The 18,229-nt window shown below is 40.1% G+C and overlaps 2 protein-coding genes across 3 annotated transcripts in view; one reads left to right on the top strand and one right to left on the bottom strand.

The window, feature by feature from the left end:
• Positions 1-4,524: 4,524 nt before the first annotated feature.
• Positions 4,525-6,128, bottom strand: LOC121142684 (translation initiation factor IF-2-like). The gene is made up of 2 exons (XM_040752817.1): positions 5,361-6,128; positions 4,525-4,914 (listed from the first exon to the last, which is right to left on the bottom strand). The coding sequence occupies exons 1-2, from the start codon at positions 6,126-6,128 to the stop codon at positions 4,699-4,701; spliced, it is 984 nt and encodes a 327-aa protein (XP_040608751.1). The 3' UTR covers positions 4,525-4,698.
• The window catches only part of Nbeal1 (neurobeachin like 1), a 154,772-nt gene continuing 142,098 nt past the window's right edge, over positions 5,556-18,229 (top strand). For both annotated transcript variants that reach the window (XM_040753510.1, XM_040753509.1), the window contains exons 1-4: positions 5,556-5,681; positions 6,444-6,738; positions 16,752-16,843; positions 17,263-17,424. In XM_040753510.1, coding sequence (XP_040609444.1) covers positions 6,688-6,738; positions 16,752-16,843; positions 17,263-17,424 — 305 coding nt within the window. In that variant the 5' untranslated portion in view covers positions 5,556-5,681; positions 6,444-6,687. The remainder of the gene's footprint in view (positions 5,682-6,443; positions 6,739-16,751; positions 16,844-17,262; positions 17,425-18,229) is intronic.

Here is an 18,229-nt window from a genome sequence, read left to right as displayed (position 1 = left end):
GTTCAGCAAAAATGTCCAGGCTGCTTTGGAAGCCGCTAGATCACAGACTTATTAGGGAAGTGTGTTCTCAGTGTAGTAAATGTGTTTACCGTGAGGAACGTCATGGGAAAGCAGCTTCACAGCTGGGATACGCACAAGTTACTGAGGGGCCTTCTTGGGAAACCAAAGTTTATGCCGGCTTCTGGGAAATAGCAGAAGCCTGGAGGTGTGGAACTTAAGAAGTAGCTAGGGTCCCTGCTAACAGCAGACTCCCCAAAGACAATATAAAAAAACTCAAACTTTTCTTTCTTAATATACAGCTTGATACTCCCAAGATAAAATAAAGGTGGCATTTGCCACATAGGTCAAATGTACTGATCCTTTATGGCATTATATAGAATAAAACAGTTCCTGAAGTCCTGGATATAGACAACAAAGCAAAATTCTTCCTTCTTTCAGTATCAGTATCAATATGGACTGCCACATGACATCCAAAGGTGATGTACCTGTCTTTTTAGCTGTAACTTCAATGGGAAGTCAATGATGACATATAGCAATTGGTTTGGTTTTATGTCGCACTCACACACTATTCAATGTCTATGTCACTAATCACAAGGGAAAGAAAATGAGAATAGGTAGACAATACAAGCAACTCCATCAGTCTCGCTTCAAAACAAAATGCATTTTTTATGAACTGTAGGAGGCTTAAAGTGCAGCCTGTGACTCAGCAGCGCTGGCATTTCCTGGAGCTTGTGTGTTTGTGGTGCTGCTGTATCCAGCCATACTGGGTCAAAAACCAGCATTTAAAACGTTTAAAAATTATTTTATAGCCGGGCATCGTGGTGCACGCTTTAATCCCAGCACTCAGGAGGCAGAGATAGGTGGATCTCTGGAGTTCAAGGCCAGCCTGGTCCACAGAGAGAGTTACAGAGCTAGTTACAAGACATCCAGGGCTACACAGAGAAACCCTGTCTTGAAAAACAAAACAAAGCCACTACCACCAACAAAAAAAGACTAAAAAAACAAAACCCCAGATATTTTTATGTGGGGGTGTTACATCTGTGTACCACACGTGTGCCAGGTGCACACAGAGAGAGGCCAGATGAGGACATTGGATCCCCTGGAACTGGAGTTACAGTCAGTTGTGAGCCACCTTGTGGGTGCTGGGAATAGATTGTGAGGATCTCTTGGCCATGTTGAGAATAATCCAATGGGTAGAGTGGGTGTAATCGGAGGCAATGAGATGTGTAGGGAGGCTGTTACAGCAACCCAGGAAAGACAGTCAGCTCGCCTGCAGGTGGTAGTGGAGGCATGGAGAAATGGTTAGGTTCCAGATGTATTCTGGAGATACATTCTAAGAATTGGATTTGAAGTGTATGAGGAAGGTACTTTCTAGATTCTTGGACATAGCAACTGGAAGAATAGGGTTGCTAATGACTAAAGTGTTCTTTCTCCTTAGTCATCTCCTTAGCCATTACTGCAGAACAGACCCTAAGGCATTATGTATGCCTCCTGACACGCTCTATCACTGAGCTATACTTGCAGTCCTTCCCCCAAACTTTGACATAATAAGTGACATGATAAGCCTGTAGACCCCAGCTTCCTAAAGTTTAAGTTGTGACATCGTTGACAACGGTAAAAGGCTTCTGGTCACACCACTGCCAAAAGACAATTTTAAAGAAATGCATAGTTCATCTGAGATGTTTCTGTACTGTGTGTTTCCCTGCAGTCTTGGTCCTGAACTCACAAGATAACACTTCTCATGAAGCCTGCGTGCCACATGGTGTGGGTGAATGCTTCCTGAAATACCTTAGCTCAGGTCCAAGATGGCTCTATGCTATGAATTGGATGTTTTTACTCTATGTACAAAGTTTTCTTCTTTTTACAGAGGCATAATTTTTTAGTTATGAAAAACAGACTTTTAATATTTTTCTGTCATCATTCCTTACCACGTAAGTATCACATTAGTATGTCTTTGGGTCATATTGTGTTAAAATTTGATCTTAAAAATTGCTGCTTAGAGGGCAGCAAGATGACTCAGTGGATAGAAGCCTGATGATCTGAAGTTGATCCCTGGGACCTACACACAGAGGGAGAGAACCAGCTCCCACAGGTTGTCCTATGACCTCTCTGTCTCTCTGTCTCTCTGTCTCTCTCTAGTAAGTAAGCAAATAGGTACATGTAAATTTAAAAATTGCTGTTTGAGCTATGATCTGAGTTTCATTTTAAAAAGCCATTATATGGGGGCTGGAGATTTGGCTCAGTGATATGAAGTCCATGACTAGCATGCATGAAGCTCCAGGTTCAATCCCAACACTATGTAAAGTAGACTTGGTAGAGCACTCTTAGCACTCAGGAGGTGGAAAATTAGTTGTTCAAGGTTATTATTAGTTTGAAGTCAGCCTTATATGTGTTTTTTTCGAGACAGGGTTTCTCTGTATTGTTTTGGAGGCTGTCCTGGAACTTACTCTGTAGACCAGGCTGGCCTCGAACTCACAGAGATCCACCTGCCTCTGCCTCCCGAGTGCTGGGTTTAAAGGTATGCGCCACCACGGCCTGATAAAGTCAGCCTTATATGTGTAAGACTCAAAGAAAAATCACTAAAGGAATTTTAAAATTAGAATTAGGACAGAATTTCAAACAAATTTTAAAATGTCTGTAGGCATACTTCTGCCATTAAAAAAAGTCTTTGTGTGTGTGTGTGAGTGTATGTGTGTGTGAGTGTATGTGTAAGTGTGTGTGTGAGTGTGTGTGTGTAAGTGTGTGTGTGTATGTGTGTGTGTGTACATGCCATGGCCTTCCTGTGGAGGTCAGAGGACTCTGAGGGGCTGTCTTCTGCTTCCACCTTGTATGAGACAGGGTGCCCTGATGTTTTTTCTCTGCCGTGTACCCCATGCTAGCTGACTGTCTAGCTTCAAGAAATTCTCCTGTCAGCAGGGCGGTGGTGGCACACTCCTTTGATTCCAGCACTCTGGAGGCAGAGACAGACTGATATATCTGTGAGTTCAAGACCAACCTGGCCTACAAAGTGAGTTCCAGGACAGTCAGGACTACACAGAGAAACCCTGTCTCAGAGGTGTGGAATGGGGTCAGGTGCAGTGTGATTCTTCTGTCCCCCCAATCTCCTCAGAGGGGCCCTAGGATATATAGGTGTGCACTACCACATCTGGTTGTGGGCTCTAAGGATTCAGAATCAGACCGTCACACTTGTGCAGCAAGCACTGATCTGCCCCCCCCATTCCATTTCTGCTGTGTTGTACTCCATATTTGAGAGAATATATATTCTCAGCATGGATGGCTATAAAATTAAAATGTAAATCAACTCTAAAAATAAACAATGAAAATGCTGTATGCTTTGCAGCATTAAATACTCAGTTAATATTTAATTTTATGTAAGATATACAAAATTGCTTTTGTCTTTGGTAAAATTACGTGTGCACCAGAGTGGTTTTAAAATAAATTTCATTGCCAGGCGGTGGTGGCGCACGCCTTTAATCCCAGCACTCGGGAGGCAGAGGCAGCCGGATCCCTGTGAGTTCGAGGCTGGGCTGGACCGACAGCCTCTAAAACAATACAGAGAAACCCTGTCTTGTAAACCAAAAAATTTTTTTTCATTATCATTTATCATCAGTAAATATTTAACTTATATTATCTATTTTATGTAATTATATACCCAGCGTCATGGAAAAAAGTTCTCAGGCAAAAGGTCATCTAGAGTGGAAAGTGCTTTTTTATATTTATTTTTATTTTACGTGCATTGGTGTTTCACTTGTATGTATGTCTCTGTGAGGGTGTCAGATCTTGGAGTTACAGACAGTTGTGAGCTGCCATGTGGGTGCTGGGAATTGAACTCAGGACCTCTGGAAGTGCAATCAGTGTTCTTAACCACTGAGCCATCTCTCCAGCCTGAGTGGGAAGATTTGCTAGAGGACAAAGGAGAAAGTACAGTTTAAAATGTGTTTTGTATGACACGCTGAAGGTGGGATTGGAGAAATGACTGCTGTCCAGAAGATCTTGGTTCAGTTCTGAGCACCCATTTGGTGGCTAACACCTGTCTGTAACTCCAGTCTCTATGTAGACACTGCATGAACATATGTGGTGCACACAGACATGCATGGTACACAGTCATAATTGGCATATAAAACAAAAATCTTTAAAAAAATGTGCTGGGCAGTGATGGTGCATGCCTTTAATTCCAGCACTCAGGAGGTCGAGGCAGGTGGATCTCAGTCTGGCCTACAGAGGGAGTTCTAGGACAGCCAGGATAGTTACACAGAGAAACCCTGTCTGGGGTTAGGGAGCTATACTGGGGGAGGTGTTGTTTGTTTTTTAATCCAAGCTCTCTGGAGGCTGAGGCACGAATATCTCTAGGAGTTCAAGGCCAGCTTCGTCTACATAGCAAGCTGTTACTGGCTAGCCAAGGCTACCTAGAGAAACCATGTCTCCCAGCAAGCAAACCTTGAAAGGATAATTTGCAAACAACTGTTCTTAAATCTGCCATGATTGAGTGAAAGTAGACGAGGGTAATAGTGAACAAAACTCTCAAACAATGAAAACTGAATTTTATTGAACACTCACATGTTGATAAGGGAGAGGAGGAAGACATGGGACACTTTCAAATCTTGTAAGGCCACATTTGAACTTCCTATCATGGAAAAGAAGCTGCACGTCCACATTGTAACAGCTACCTCAGTAGGCTAATGGTTTGGTTGCTTTGTGTTAACCCTTAGCCCAGGTGATCCTAGGGAAGGACACAGGCTTTGTGGCCTTGGGAATACGCCTCACCGCAAGAGATGAAGATGAAGGAAGTATAAGAGACACACAGACGCTGGAACACTGAATCTCAGAGACAAGGCCGACCACCTGACTGGAGCAGGAAGACCAAACTTTGAAATGGTTGTCTGCCTCTGTTTCCATTTTATTAAAGCCAGCTGGCTGGAAATCGGAAGGCAAATAAGTAGGATGTTAATCTGTTTCACAATAGTGTTTACAAATTTTAGATTTAAAGTTTTTCTCCTCCCTTAAAATAAAAATCTTATGAAAGTTGTGTGGGGATAATAAAACGTAGCCTTGACTTTTGCTTCTTTTTCTGAAAGACGGAAGCCATTCCAAGATCTTGGTAGAGCAATCACAGAGACAGTACAAAGGCACCAACACAAGTATAGGAAAAGAGATTTGTCTTGGACGTGTGTCCCAGGACCAATTCCACTTCCACAAAGAAATGAACCGAAATCCTCTCTAGATGTTACTACAGGGTCCCCGACCCTCCGCTGACTCGCAGAGGCGACACCAGGATAGGGAAGTTCCGTCCGCCCCACCTAGCAGGGGCGGGGCGCGACGTCAGCACGTCGGTCCCCACGTCCAGCTGGGAGACTACTGACCCGAGTGCCCAGGCTGGCGCCGGCCTCTCTCGGAGCCCAGGAGCCGAGCGCACTGCGGCTGCGCAGGCATGCCGGGGGCGGAGCTTCGGGGCTGAGCGGCCTTTGAGGAGCGGCTGCCGGAGGGCCGGGTAAATCCCGAGAGGCCGGAATGATTAGCCGAGGGGCTGCTCCGCCCCTGGCTCCTCCCGCCTCGCGTCGCCGCTGCCCCGCCTCCGCCTCCCGCCCGCTCCGCTTCGGGTTGACACGGGGCTTGGCCGAGGCCAGGGCGGAGGGCAGCAAGTTAGCCCGCGGCTGGGTGGCGGCGGCCGGCCCGGGACCGCGGTGAGGGGACGCGGAGGTCGGGCGGAGGCCGCGGCCGGGCGCCGAGCGGGAGGGAGAGGGCCAGGGTGCGTGAGGCGCGGGGCTGCAGCCTGAGGGGCGGTGGCTAGCGAGGGGGCGCGGCCGGCCCGGCTTCGGCCGGTTGGCGTGGGTCCCGGGTCGGGGGTCCCAGAGCGCTCGGGGCCGCGCGTGTGAAGTTGATTGGCACGCCTGGCGTTTGTCGTACTCGTTCTTAACGGGGACGCGGGGAGGAAATGGAAAGGTCCCCGGAACGCCGGGGGGCTCCCCCGGGAGGTGGTCCTTGCCTCGGTGTGCGAGCTCCTTTCTTGTTGGGTGGAGAGGTGGAGGCCAGGTAGACAGGGTGACTTTCACCGTGCGGACGGCTAAAACAAACAAACTAGGAATTCCTCGGGCCCTCCCCCACGCCCTGCCCTGCAACGCAGCAAACATTCCCAGCAACTTTGAAGTAGCAGGCGAGAAATCTCCGAGATTTGATATGTTTGGTCCGTGTCCCTGGTCTTTTAAGGTGAAGGGGAAGCACGTGAGTAGGGGGAGTCGTCTTTCTTCCCATCTATCGTAGTTTTGGTTGTGAAGATTTTAGTGTGTGATGTTGATGTTAGTCGCGGTGTACGGAACAGGAGTTTCATGTGAGATCTAATCAGATTGGAAATTTATTCCTTTGATTGGGTAAGCAAGGCAGACAAATATCTGAATTAAAAAAATGCGGCTTTAAAAAACCTTTGGATTATTTTTTGTATTTCACAGACCTATTTACCAGCCCAGTTACCACTGATGAAGATGTGTTGGCGTGTCTGCTGAAATTGATCCTTACTGGCCCCAGACAGTCTTATTTGTTCCACTTTTTATTGTTCTTATTATTATTTTTTGTTTATCCCACTGCTTTTGAATTTTATTGTAACGGCTGAGAAACTTGGAAAATAAAATAACATGCTGTGGTCTTGAACCTTCGTTTTGAGGAAATACTAAAGTGCCAGAGTAAAAAGCCACAATGGCAGCCAGAGAGAGGCTCTTTGAACTTTGGATGCTTTATTGTACAAAGGTAATTGCTTTTTATTTCTGTTCTTAAAAATACTTGATTATAAAATTTTGTACCCAGCATCAATGACCTTAATGGGTAGTGCGTTTGTTTACATTAATAATCCTCAATTGGGCTGGGCGTTTAATCCCAGCACTTTGGAGGCAGAGGCAGGTGGATCTCTGTAAATTCGAGGCCAGCCTGGTCTACAGAGTTCCAGGATGGCCAGGGCTGTTACACAGAAAAACCATGTCTCCAGAAAATAAAAATATCCTGAATTGCCTGGTGTGGTGACCCATACCATTAGTCCCAACATTTGAGAGGCAGAGGCAGGTGGTCTGTGAGTTCGAGTCCATCCTAGTCTGTTTAGATTGTTGCAGGACAGCCAGGGCTGCAAAGAGAGATCCTGTCTCAAAACACCCCCCCCCCCCCCCCAACAACTCTTTAGTCCTGAATTTTAAAACATGTAAGAGATTTGTGTTTCCCATATTTTTTCGGATTTGAGTACGTTGACAATATTGGCCTAGCACTAAAAGCTTACAGATATATATATATATATATATGTTATCAATGATCTCAAAACTATATAGATAAGATTGTGCCTATAGAAGGAAAATAAAATTCTCATCGTGTGTAGGATGTGTGGGGGACAAGGGTGCCATGGTACTTTTCTAGAGGTCAGGGAACAACTTTGTGGATTTGCTTCTCCCTCTCCACCTTTTCGTAGCTTTCTAGGATTGAATTTAGGTCTGCGGGATTGTCTGGCAGGAGTTCTACCTGTTGAGCCATCTTACCTGGAAATATTTTATTTTTATTCTGTTTTTTTTTCCCCTTCCCTCAATTGGGTGGGAAGACTCTTTTGTGAGGACATTAAACTTTTTCTTATCAGCCTTTTATGAAGGTTATTGATTGAGGCGGTTATGTGGTTATCATTGTGTTAGCACATACTGGCAGTATCTCATTTGATAGGAGAAAACTGGTGTAGGTTTGGGTTTAAAACCCAGAAGTACCTGATTCAGGTCTCCATGCTTTTAGCCATTTTGACTCTTTAAGAAGATTTTTGCCATTCAGAAAAAATTTTCGTTGACTTCCTTCATGTGGGTTTCTGCATAGAAAGTTAGATTTCAGGTCATTGAGAAGAGTGCCACTTAAGGGTTTCTCAAGTGAGGTTCCATATTACTGCTTTGAAGATACTGGCAATGGTCAGAGGAGCCTCTTCAGTCGGTTCAAGTTAACTTAGGTAAGTGTGGTTATGCTCTCAGGTCATAGCCTGTGGTTCTGTGTTATAGATCCAGGTTCATATATATATATATGATCTCAGCTATTTAAAAAGTAAATTATCCCTTAAAAGTCATCTCATTTCACTGGAATTCTCCTTAACTTCCTGGTTAGATCTCCAAGTTAAGGGCTAGCCTGATCTACATAAGAGAGTTACAGGTCAGCCAGAGCTACATTATTAAAGTTTATATCTGTACATAGATTTGTATACAAACATGCACGCACATACATACTTCAAAATGTTAATATGAAATTTCAAAATGGCTTTTAGATTTATGTAATTGACAGAAATAGCTTTTTAAAAATAGACAGCTCTTCCAATAAAAAAGGAATCCATTTTGTTCAGACACTTTTGAACATAGTCACTAATTAATACGCTAGCCAAAAGTTAAAATGAAATTTTAATATAAATGTCCAATAATTTGAAAATGACTTGTTAAAAAATATATTAAACTTACTTATTTTCACTTTTTTCAGAAGAAAAAGTAAATGAGGTTATATTGTTCTACTAATTATGTTTTTTTCTAGGTAGAGTGAGTTCATATTGAAAAGATTATATGTTATTGACATACACTGATTTTTTTTCCAAATCTTACATGAATCCTTTTGCCATGAACTCTATTCTTTTTTTTTCTTTTTTTTTTTTGGTGGTACTAGGGATAGAATTCAGGGCCTTGAGTATCCTAAACAAGTGCTGTGTTCCTGGGCTCCATTTAATCTCTACTGTCAAATTCTGTAGCCTATCTTTTTGACAGAAAGATAAATCTGACTTTTATGATTAAAATTAAACCATGCTTTATTTATTTATTTATTTATTTATTTGAGACAGGGTTTCTCTGTATTGCTTTGGAGCCTGTCCTGGAACTCACTCTACAGACCAGGCTGGCCTCTACCTCCCAAGTGCTGGGACTAAAGGCATGTGCCACCAACACCCAGCTACCATGTTTGCTCTTAATAACATTTTTGTTCTTGTTTCAAGAGTGACTGTTTAAAAAATTGTGGGTATATATATATATATATATATGTGTATGTATATATATATAAAACCAGTTCATGGATAGATGAACTTGTTAGATAATAACTTCTACACTTTGAATCAGATAACTACCAAGTTAATCTCAGATTAAACTCATCTCCCTACTGAGGTGCATCACTGGTCTTTGGCCTCTTTCCAATTGCTCCTACTCTAGTTTTGCATTTTCTACTTTTATTTATTTTAGCTTTTCCAGATAGGGTTTTTTTTTGTGTTGCCCTTGGTTATCTAGGATAAAGGCTCTTGCTCTCAAGTCTGACAATATTTTTTTTAAAGATTTATTTATTATGAATGCAATACCCTGACTCCATGTAAGCCTATACGCCAGAAGAGGGCACCAGATCTCATTACAGATGGTTGTGAGCCACCATGTAGTTGCTGGGAATTGAACTCAGGACCTCTGGAAGAGCAAGCAATGCTCTTAACCTCTTAGCCATCTCTCCAGCCCCACCCTTGGTTATCTAGGAACTTGATCTGTAGACCAGGCTGGCCTCGAACCCAGAAATCAGCTTGCCTCTGCCTCCCAAGTGCTGGAATTAAAGGTGTGTGGTACCACCTCCCGGCTGCATTTTATACTTTGGATGAGTTTTTGTACAATTTGATGACTCTTGAGACTTTAACTAATTTTCTACAGTTTAGTTCTGAGAGCTTTTTAACCTTTGTGACTGCTTGTCAAACTCAAGTTTTTCTTTTATTTCTTTTTTTTTTTAAGATTTATTTTTTGTGTTGTATGGATGTTTTGCCTGCATTTATGTCTTTGTACCACGTTCATGCCTGGTGCCAATTTGAGTCTAGAACTGTAATTATGGACAGTTGAGTGCTGGGAATTGAACCTGGGTCCTCTGGAAGAGAAGCCAGTACTCCTAACCCTCCTAACCTCTGAGCTATCTCTTCACTTTTTTTAATGGTCTTGACCTTTGAGAGATAAGTAGGTTTGTTTTGTTTTTGGTCCTTACTCTGTGAATTATTCTAAAAAGCCTCTCATTCTCCTTGAAGCTTTTGTTATGGGTCATTTTAGGCATATACAACAATGAAGAGTGGCTAGCTCTGCACTCTTAATCTTCAGGCAATTTTTATTTGTTAGATCATAAACAAAGTATCACCACATGAATCTCCTTGGGCTTTTAAAAATTGCTTCTCTTTGGGTTTGGTTGTCTGTGAACTGGCAAGTGTAGAACCTTGATTCAGGTTCTAGTTTGGGTATGGAAGGCTATAGTAGTTCATAAATGCAGCCTTCACCAATGATTTTTACCTATTTTATGAGGATCTTGTATGACTAATGGTCTATCACTTTTTCATTTGTTAGGAAATGTAGAGAAATGACCTTTCATTATTTGTTTATGACTTCCTTAAAAGAAAGTAATTTTTAATGTTTGATTCTCTTTGTCAATTTCTGGAACAATGACCAGTTTTTCTGGAGTACCAAGTTTAGTTTTTTTTTAAAATTAATTATTTTTTGGATAGAATCTTTTTAAAATTTAAATTAGAAGCAGTTTTGTTTTGCATGTCAATCCCAGTTCCCACTCCTTCCCCTCCTCCTCTGCTCCCTACTGACGTCCTATTAATTAATTAAATTTTAAGAAAGAATTCTGGGGCTGGAGAGATGGCTCAGAGGTTAAGAGCACTGGCTGCTCTTCCAGAGGTCTTGAGTTCGATTCCCAGCAACCACATGGTGGCTCACAACCATCTGTAATGAGATCTAGCGCCCTCTTATGGCCTGCAGGCATGTAGGCAGAACACTGTATACATAAAAAATAAATATTAAAAAAAACCAGAGAATATGGTATAAAAAAGAAAGAATTCTGTATTATGTATAAAGTGTTCTGCCTGCATGTATGCCTGCACACCAGAAGTGGGTCCGGATCTCATTACAGATGGTTGTGAGCCATGATGTTGCTGGGAATTGAACTCAGGGCCTCTGGAAGAGCAGCCAGTGCTCCTCACCTTTGAGCCATCTCTCCAGCACCCCAGGTTTATTTTTACTGATTAAAATTTAAGCAGTATTTACCATTTTGCTTTTTTGAGCACTTGATTTTTTGAGTACACGAAACATTACATGTATACCTGGTTAAAGAAGAAATCTTTGAAAATCATGTAGGTCTGTTTCAGGGCAGTGAAGTTAACACATCTTTCATATTTGCCACAGTGGCTACACTGACTTCAGCACATGTATTTCAATATGTCAATAGGAAGTCACTCTTGTAATGTTTTGGGTGTTGCCACTGATTAGTTTGAAAGTTTAGTAGAAGTACCCTTTGTTTATACTGCTTTGTAGAAGGAATGCTATGGACTGTCTACTTACTCATCTGACTTGAAGACTAAATGTTAAGGATTAAAATCTTTTGAGTAGAGGCTTCCATTTTAGCAGGTGGATCCTCACATACTAACTTGAACATTTGGCAAAACACTTTATTTTTTCTTTTTAATAGGTTTTTTCCTTAAATTAACAAGTATTTATGGAGTATGGCATAATATTTTTTGTTTGTTTTTTTGAGATAGGGTTTCTCTGTATTGTTTTGGAGGCTGTCCTGGAACTCGCTCTGTAGACCAGACTGGTCTCGAACTCACAGAGATCGGTCTGCCTCTGCCTCCGGAGTGCTGGGATTAAAGGCGTGCGCCACCAGTGCCCGGCTTGTAGCCTAATATTTTAATACATGTGCACATAGAATAATCAAGCCAGGCTGATTAACATATATAATCCCCTCACATAATTACTTTGTGATGTGCAGTTTATTTTGTTTCCAAATGTTCCAGGCCACGTTTTTCTTACATTGTCCTTGTAGGAATGGGTTAGTTGCATTGTTAGAAATACGACTATCCATCATAAGAAGTACAGCTATCTGCCAGGTACGGTATGCTTTTTGTTTTTTGTTTTTTTTTTTGAGACAGGGTTTCTCTGTGTAGCTTTGGAGCCTATCCTGGCATTCCCTTTGTAGACCAGGCTGCCCCTGTCTCCCAAGTGCTGGGATTAGAGGTGTGTGCCACCAATGCCCTGCCCTAGTGCATTCTTTTAACCCCAGGACTCAGGAAGCAGAGGCAGGCAGATCTCTGTGAGTTCAAGGCCAGTCTGGTCTACAGAGTGAGTTCTAGGACAGCCTCCAAAGCTACACAGAAAAACCTTGTCTTGAAAAAGAAAAATTGACTATCCATAATAGATTTGTTGATTTTATATAGTAGTTATTACATAGAAAGGATAAGAAGGAACAGTATGCTTATTCTCTGAAGATTGTTACATTAGTGGCTATGATCACTTATTCAAATTATTTGTAGTTTGAACCTTCTTGCTTTCAAATAGTCATCCCCACCCAAGGTCAAGAATTTGATTGACAGTACATTTCATATAGATCTTAAAAGTTAAACATTAAATTTGAACAGCTGTAATCTAGTATCTGATTTTTAGTTCATTAGTTAGCAGCTACTTCTCTGGCTATGTTAACAGTAGACATCATTTCTTTGCTTAATCTTAAACAAAAATAGAGGCAAATTTTATTTAACTGTATACCAACTTGAGAATTCATATATTTGTGTATTTTCTTTATTTCAACTGCTGCCCTAGGAAAAGGATGTCTTTTTTTTTTTTTTTTAATTGTTGCTGATTGAGCCTAAGGCTTTGCAGATAGCAGGCAGGTGTATTGTCAATCCTTTTTTATTTTTTATTTTCTGTGGTAGTACTTTACCAAGTTGCCCAGTGTGGTCCTGAATTAACTCTGTAGCCCAGGCAGGCCTTGAACTTGACCTCTTCCTGTTTGATCTTCTTACATTGCTGGATTACAAACATGCACCATCAGGCTTGACTCCTAGACATATGCATGCAGCAGCGAGTTGCTAGGATATGTAGAGGAGAAATTGAGGTCAGTTTCCTCAGTAAGATTTAAGCTTTTGGGGGGCAGGAGACAGAGCTCAGTGGTTAAGAGAGACTGCTCTTCAGGGGACTTCGGTTGGATTCCCAAGGTCACATGGAAGTTCACAACTGTAACTCCAGTCCCTGGAGATTCAAAGACGACTTTTGGCCTTCCTGGGCATCAGGCATACAAGTGGTGGACAGACATACATCCAGGAAAAACTTAGACATAAAGTAACACTGACACATAGTAAAAAGAAAAAGGTTTTAAAGTACATTTTTGTTCTTGCTGGTAAAAATTATTTCAAAGTGATAAGGTGACATTTTGGAATGTGCAATATAATAGGTTTAAAGTCAGGGTTCACTAATTATTTTGATTTTTGAACAGGGTCTCATTTATCTCAGCCTTGCTTAGAACGTTGTTTTTCTTTTTTAAGTTAGATATCTTTTATTTTATATGTGAATGTTTTTACTGTATGTATGTATGTATGTATGTATGTATGTATGTGTATCACTGTGTTTTCGGGAGGTCAGAAGAAGGCTTTGGATTCCCTGGAACTAGAGTTTGTGATTGTGACCCATCATTTGGGTGCTGGGAACTGAGTCCTGGTCTTCTGCAATAGAAGTGCTCCAGCCCAGCCAGAACTCTTGATATTCTGGCCTTATTCTCCCAAGTGCTGATGCTCCAGGGAGGTGTTATCTTTGTTATTGTTGAGATTCAGATTACATTGAAAAATTAAATGGAGCCTGGTAGGAATGGGTTCAAAATTTAGTTCTAATTTGCTTTTTATCTTAAGGACCTCAAATTAGGTCATCTAGTTCCTTTATATTTCTATTTTCTTATCTGTCAAGTGAGAAAAATAAAGTAACTTTTATTTCTCAAAGTTGTTGATGAAAAATGAATTTGCTTTATTTACATGTACATTAAAAGTAACAAAATGTTATTAGTATTTTGTATCATAATTTCCATTGGTTTTTATATTTATAATCAAGGGAAGTTTTTCTCTCTTTGGTGGTAATGAAGCTAAGATAATAAAATATATTAAATTTTAATCTTAATTTTCAGATTGCCATTTAAGTATAGTGTTTAGTTATCTTGAATCATGATGCGGGTTTTTATTTCCAACTCTAAACCAAGTTTGTTTTGGACCTTAGTGATGCTCCATTTCCTGCTCTTGCCCTTTGTCCTTCTAAATCTGGAATATGACTGAAATAGATAGTTTTGCAGTGAGCTCAGAGTACAGTTCCTTTTCAGAATAAAAGTTTTGCTTTATAGTGAAAGTAGGATTTAATGATGTTTTCTTTAGATAAAAAGGTATGCACCTTTTTTTATATAGATTTTGAAAAATTGTACTAGTGGCTTCTAATTACATGTTTATTTTAGGACATTTGATGTGAAAGTAAAAAAAAATGAATATTTTATATCAGAAACCTGAAGGTTGTCTTTAGGAAATGAATATTGCTTCTGGTTTGGTTTGTGCTCATCATGTACTGTTCTTAAAAAAAAAAAAAGTTAAGATGGCATGAAAAGTTTTTATTAGTGGGCTGGGTGTGGTGGTGCATACCTTTGATCTGTGTCTTCAGGATGCACAAACAGGTAGATTTCTGAGTTCAAGGCCACCCTGGTCTACATGGAGAAGTTCAGACTAAACTGTCTCAAAAATCACATTTAAAAAAATTAATTCTTTTGATTATCTACATTTCTCTGATAGTTTGTAGTATAGGTAACATTTAATCTATGCTTTGGAAACTGGTACTTTGGCAAACCATTCACAAAGTTAGCTAGTACATGATTCTCTTGATACTAAAGATTGAATTCAGAAGACACTATCAATATATGTCGCCACAAAGCTGCCATCAAGTGTTAAAACTAAATTGGGAGTACCATGATAAAGATTTCAGGAAAGGGAAGAATGACAGGCACAAAAGTAGTTCATGGCAACCCTGAAAACAGTAGTCCCTGCTCCTCCACCTCCAGAGAATTAAATAGATATGACCCCCCATTCTATTTCTTCTGGCTTTGTGCTCTTGGAAATTCTAATTTTTGTGTAATTTTCATTTTTTTAATTTGAAGAAGGTATAAGAGTCTGCGCTCTTTATTGTGACAAGGTAGCTCACTCAGCTTTCTAGATTTGAAAGTCACTCAAGAAGATGAATGCTGCCAAGTCGGCTTCATGCTCTCCCTTGTCTAGTTGTAATGTCTAATACTGTCAGTGTATATTCTATTGGAATTAAGGCAACTGCTTGCTCCTTATTTTAGTTGTAAAGACTGGTTTTCTTTAGTGCTGTAGACTCTGGAGCTAAGACATATATGTGTGGGTTTGCATATAACTACTTTGACTCAGGTCAGTATAATTTATAATGGTGATTTTTTTTTTTTTTTTGGTTTTACGAGACAGGGTTTCTCTGTATTGTTTTGGAGGCTGTCAGTCCAGCCTGGCCTCGAACTCACAGAGATCCGCCTGCCTCTGCCTCCTGATTGCTAGAATTAAAGGCATGTACCACCACCACCACCTGGTGCCATTTTAGCTAAGACCATGCTGTGTTGTTTCCGTATGCTGAACTAAGAGTGACTAAGAGGTATTCCTCTGCTTTGTTGGAAAGCCTGGTAAAGAGAACTCCAGGTGGTTGTATTTTTATTGTTCTATATTGAGGAGAAATGATGCAATCACTATTGTTTCTGGTATAGGGCTCTTTTTTAGTGACCCTTGGTAGTCAAGATGATTTTGTGAGTTAACTTTTTTATAGCCTTGACTTGACAGATCTGACTGAACCCATCTTTTCCATTTTAACCTACTAAATCTCCACCTCTGCCCAGATGCATGGTTCACAGCCAGTATGGTGTAGTAGAATGGGCACCTGTTGGATTCATGTGTCCTTATGGCACTAACAGTTTCTAGCTTAATGACTTTGGACAACTTACATATCCTTTTGAAATCTCTAAGATTAGGAGAAATAGACCCTTTCTGGATAGTTGTAAGATATAAATAAGATAATAGATTAAAAATACCTACTGTTCCAGGTAAATTTACTTCTTAAATGAAACAGTGCCTTTCCTTTTTTGTAATTGTTCAGTTTTCTAGGAGAATTCTTTGCTTGCCAAACATTTGGTAGTACTGACCTTTGGAGTCTGAATGAAGGCTTAGAATGTAGATCAGCACTAGAATGTTGGTGTAGAATTTGAACCAGATACTAGAGAATTGCTAAATAAAATATGAAGAGAAATGCATTAATTTTTTAGTGTGTGACTGTGTTTTATCTTAACTTTTACTAAGAAGTAATTCTCTGCTTTTTATAAAGAAACTAAGGAGTTTGTCCCTATTGGATGAATGAATGAATAGATGAATGACATTCTGATTTGAAACATAACATTAAGTATATGTTTCTATATAGTACTAAGACTAATAAGTCATCTTAGAACATTTCTCATAGATGCTATTCTTTGCCTAAAATATTTCTGTCTTCTGATTTCTCTTGTGAAGTTGTAGATAGTGGTAATTTATATGCTGATTTTGAACCAATATGGCAATAGAAAAACAAATCCTGAAAGGTCAGCAATTGTTATGTATTTTGGGAACATTCTTTGAGATTCTGGAGTATAGTGTAATGCTTTTATTTTAGGGAAACAGATAACTTTGCTAGTGATCCCTTTGTCTTAGATCAGTGCTTAAGCTCTGATGTTTAATGATTAAGTGTTTATACTCCTAAATTACATGTTGCAATTTGAATGCCGTAAAAGAAGTGTTGAAGAGCCAAAAGGCAGAACAGTGTTGAGATTACAGATGTGATCCTGTGAATGGCTACTGTTCCCACTTTAGGTAGTTACTTAGGTGTGAAAGCATTGCTTTTGTGACAAATAATATTGTGATGATCTTCTCATTTCAGAAAGATCCAGATTACCTGAGACTATGGTTGGACAATTTTGTCTTAAGTTATGAACAATTTTTAGATGTTGACTTTGAAAAGCTTCCTACCAGGTACGTTAGAAACACTGTTTTATTACCACTGGGTGAGATCGGTGTTTTTTTTTTCCCCCCTTTGGCAAGAGGATTTTATTGACATAAGAACAGCAGCTATGCTAAAAGTCTTAATACTACTGAATGAGCATGTTCTCATGACAGATACTGCTCAGTGATCATAGCAGTCTTGCGGACAATATTGTCCCTGACTCTTAGGAACCTTCTTTGCTTTGTTGAGCTACTCCCCTCTCAGTGCTCTGACACTAGCTCTTTAGCTCAGTACCAGATCTCCCAGTGGAAGATCGAGTCCTCCACAAGACTGCTGTCATTTCAGGCAGAAGTTGCAAATCTTGACAGCCACATTTGACATTTTTTATTGCATTTAATTAGTTATCTGTCTTAAGTTTCAATACTATTTCCTCACCCATATCTGACAGGGTAGATGATGTGCCTCCAGGAATATCTCTGCTTCCTGATAATATTCTTCAGGTTCTGAGGATCCAGCTGCTACATTGTGTTCAGAAAACAGCAGATGGGTTAGAGGAACAACAACAAGCATTGTCAATTTTGCTCGTTAAATTCTTCATTATTCTTTGCAGGTATTTGTTATTAAAATTTTAGCATAATTATTGCCAAAATAATAATAACATTTGTTAGTGATATTTGTTTGTATGAATCTTTAATGAATGTGTGTATCTTTGTAGTACAAATTGTTAGCACACCGGAAAGTTTCTTAATTACTATACCTAATTATGGAGATACTTAGCCAAGTATTTTAAATGTATGCTGTCAAGATGGCTCAGTGGGTAAAGGCAACTACTTGCCAAGCCTGACTACCTGAATTTAGTCTTACATGGTAGAAGGAAAGAAATTAATTCCCTACACTTTTGTTCTTTGATCTCCACACCTGCACCATGGCACAAAGGGCCAGATCAGTGGACTTGCATACACAAAAATAAAGTTTGAGAAGTGCAATAAAATTGTTATTTAAAAAAAGAGTAGCTGGGCAGTGGTGCCACATGCCTTTAATCCTAGTACTTGGAAGGCAGAGACAGGTGGATCTCTGAGTTTGAGGCCAGCATGGTCTGCAAAGTAAGTTCCAGGACAGTTAGGACTGTTATACAGAGAAACCCTGTCTTGAAAAATTAAGAAAAAAAAGGAATAAATTTAAGTGTAATTTTAAAGACAATGGTAATTTTTGTTTTAGCAAGAGATTATTTTACTAATATTTTCTATAAGGTTCTTATCTGTAAATGTGTGTGTGCAAGTATGTGTGCTAGATATCACCCTTTGTTTCATTTTGTTTTTTTAAGATAGAGGTTCACTATGTAGTCTGCTTGGCCTGGAATTCACTGGGTAGACTAAGCTAGCCTTAAACTTAACGGAAATCTACTTGCCTCTGTC

The sequence above is a fragment of the Mesocricetus auratus genome, unplaced genomic scaffold, assembly GCF_017639785.1.
Source record: "Mesocricetus auratus isolate SY011 unplaced genomic scaffold, BCM_Maur_2.0 Super-Scaffold_100010, whole genome shotgun sequence".
NCBI lineage: Eukaryota > Metazoa > Chordata > Mammalia > Rodentia > Cricetidae > Mesocricetus > Mesocricetus auratus.
Note: the sequence above shows the minus strand (reverse complement) of the source record. Positions and strands in the feature narration are given on the sequence as shown.

What these genes read in the sequence shown, in the direction of transcription:
- LOC121142684 (XM_040752817.1), bottom strand. Translation starts at nt 6,128, where the DNA reads ATGTTTGCTGCGTTGCAGGGCAGGGCGTGGGGGAGGGCCCGAGGAATT. An exon ending in GCGCCAGCCTGGGCACTCGG is followed by an intron (nt 4,915 to 5,360) that starts GTCAGTAGTCTC and finishes TCCGATTTCCAG; the next exon opens with CCAGCTGGCTTTAATAAAAT.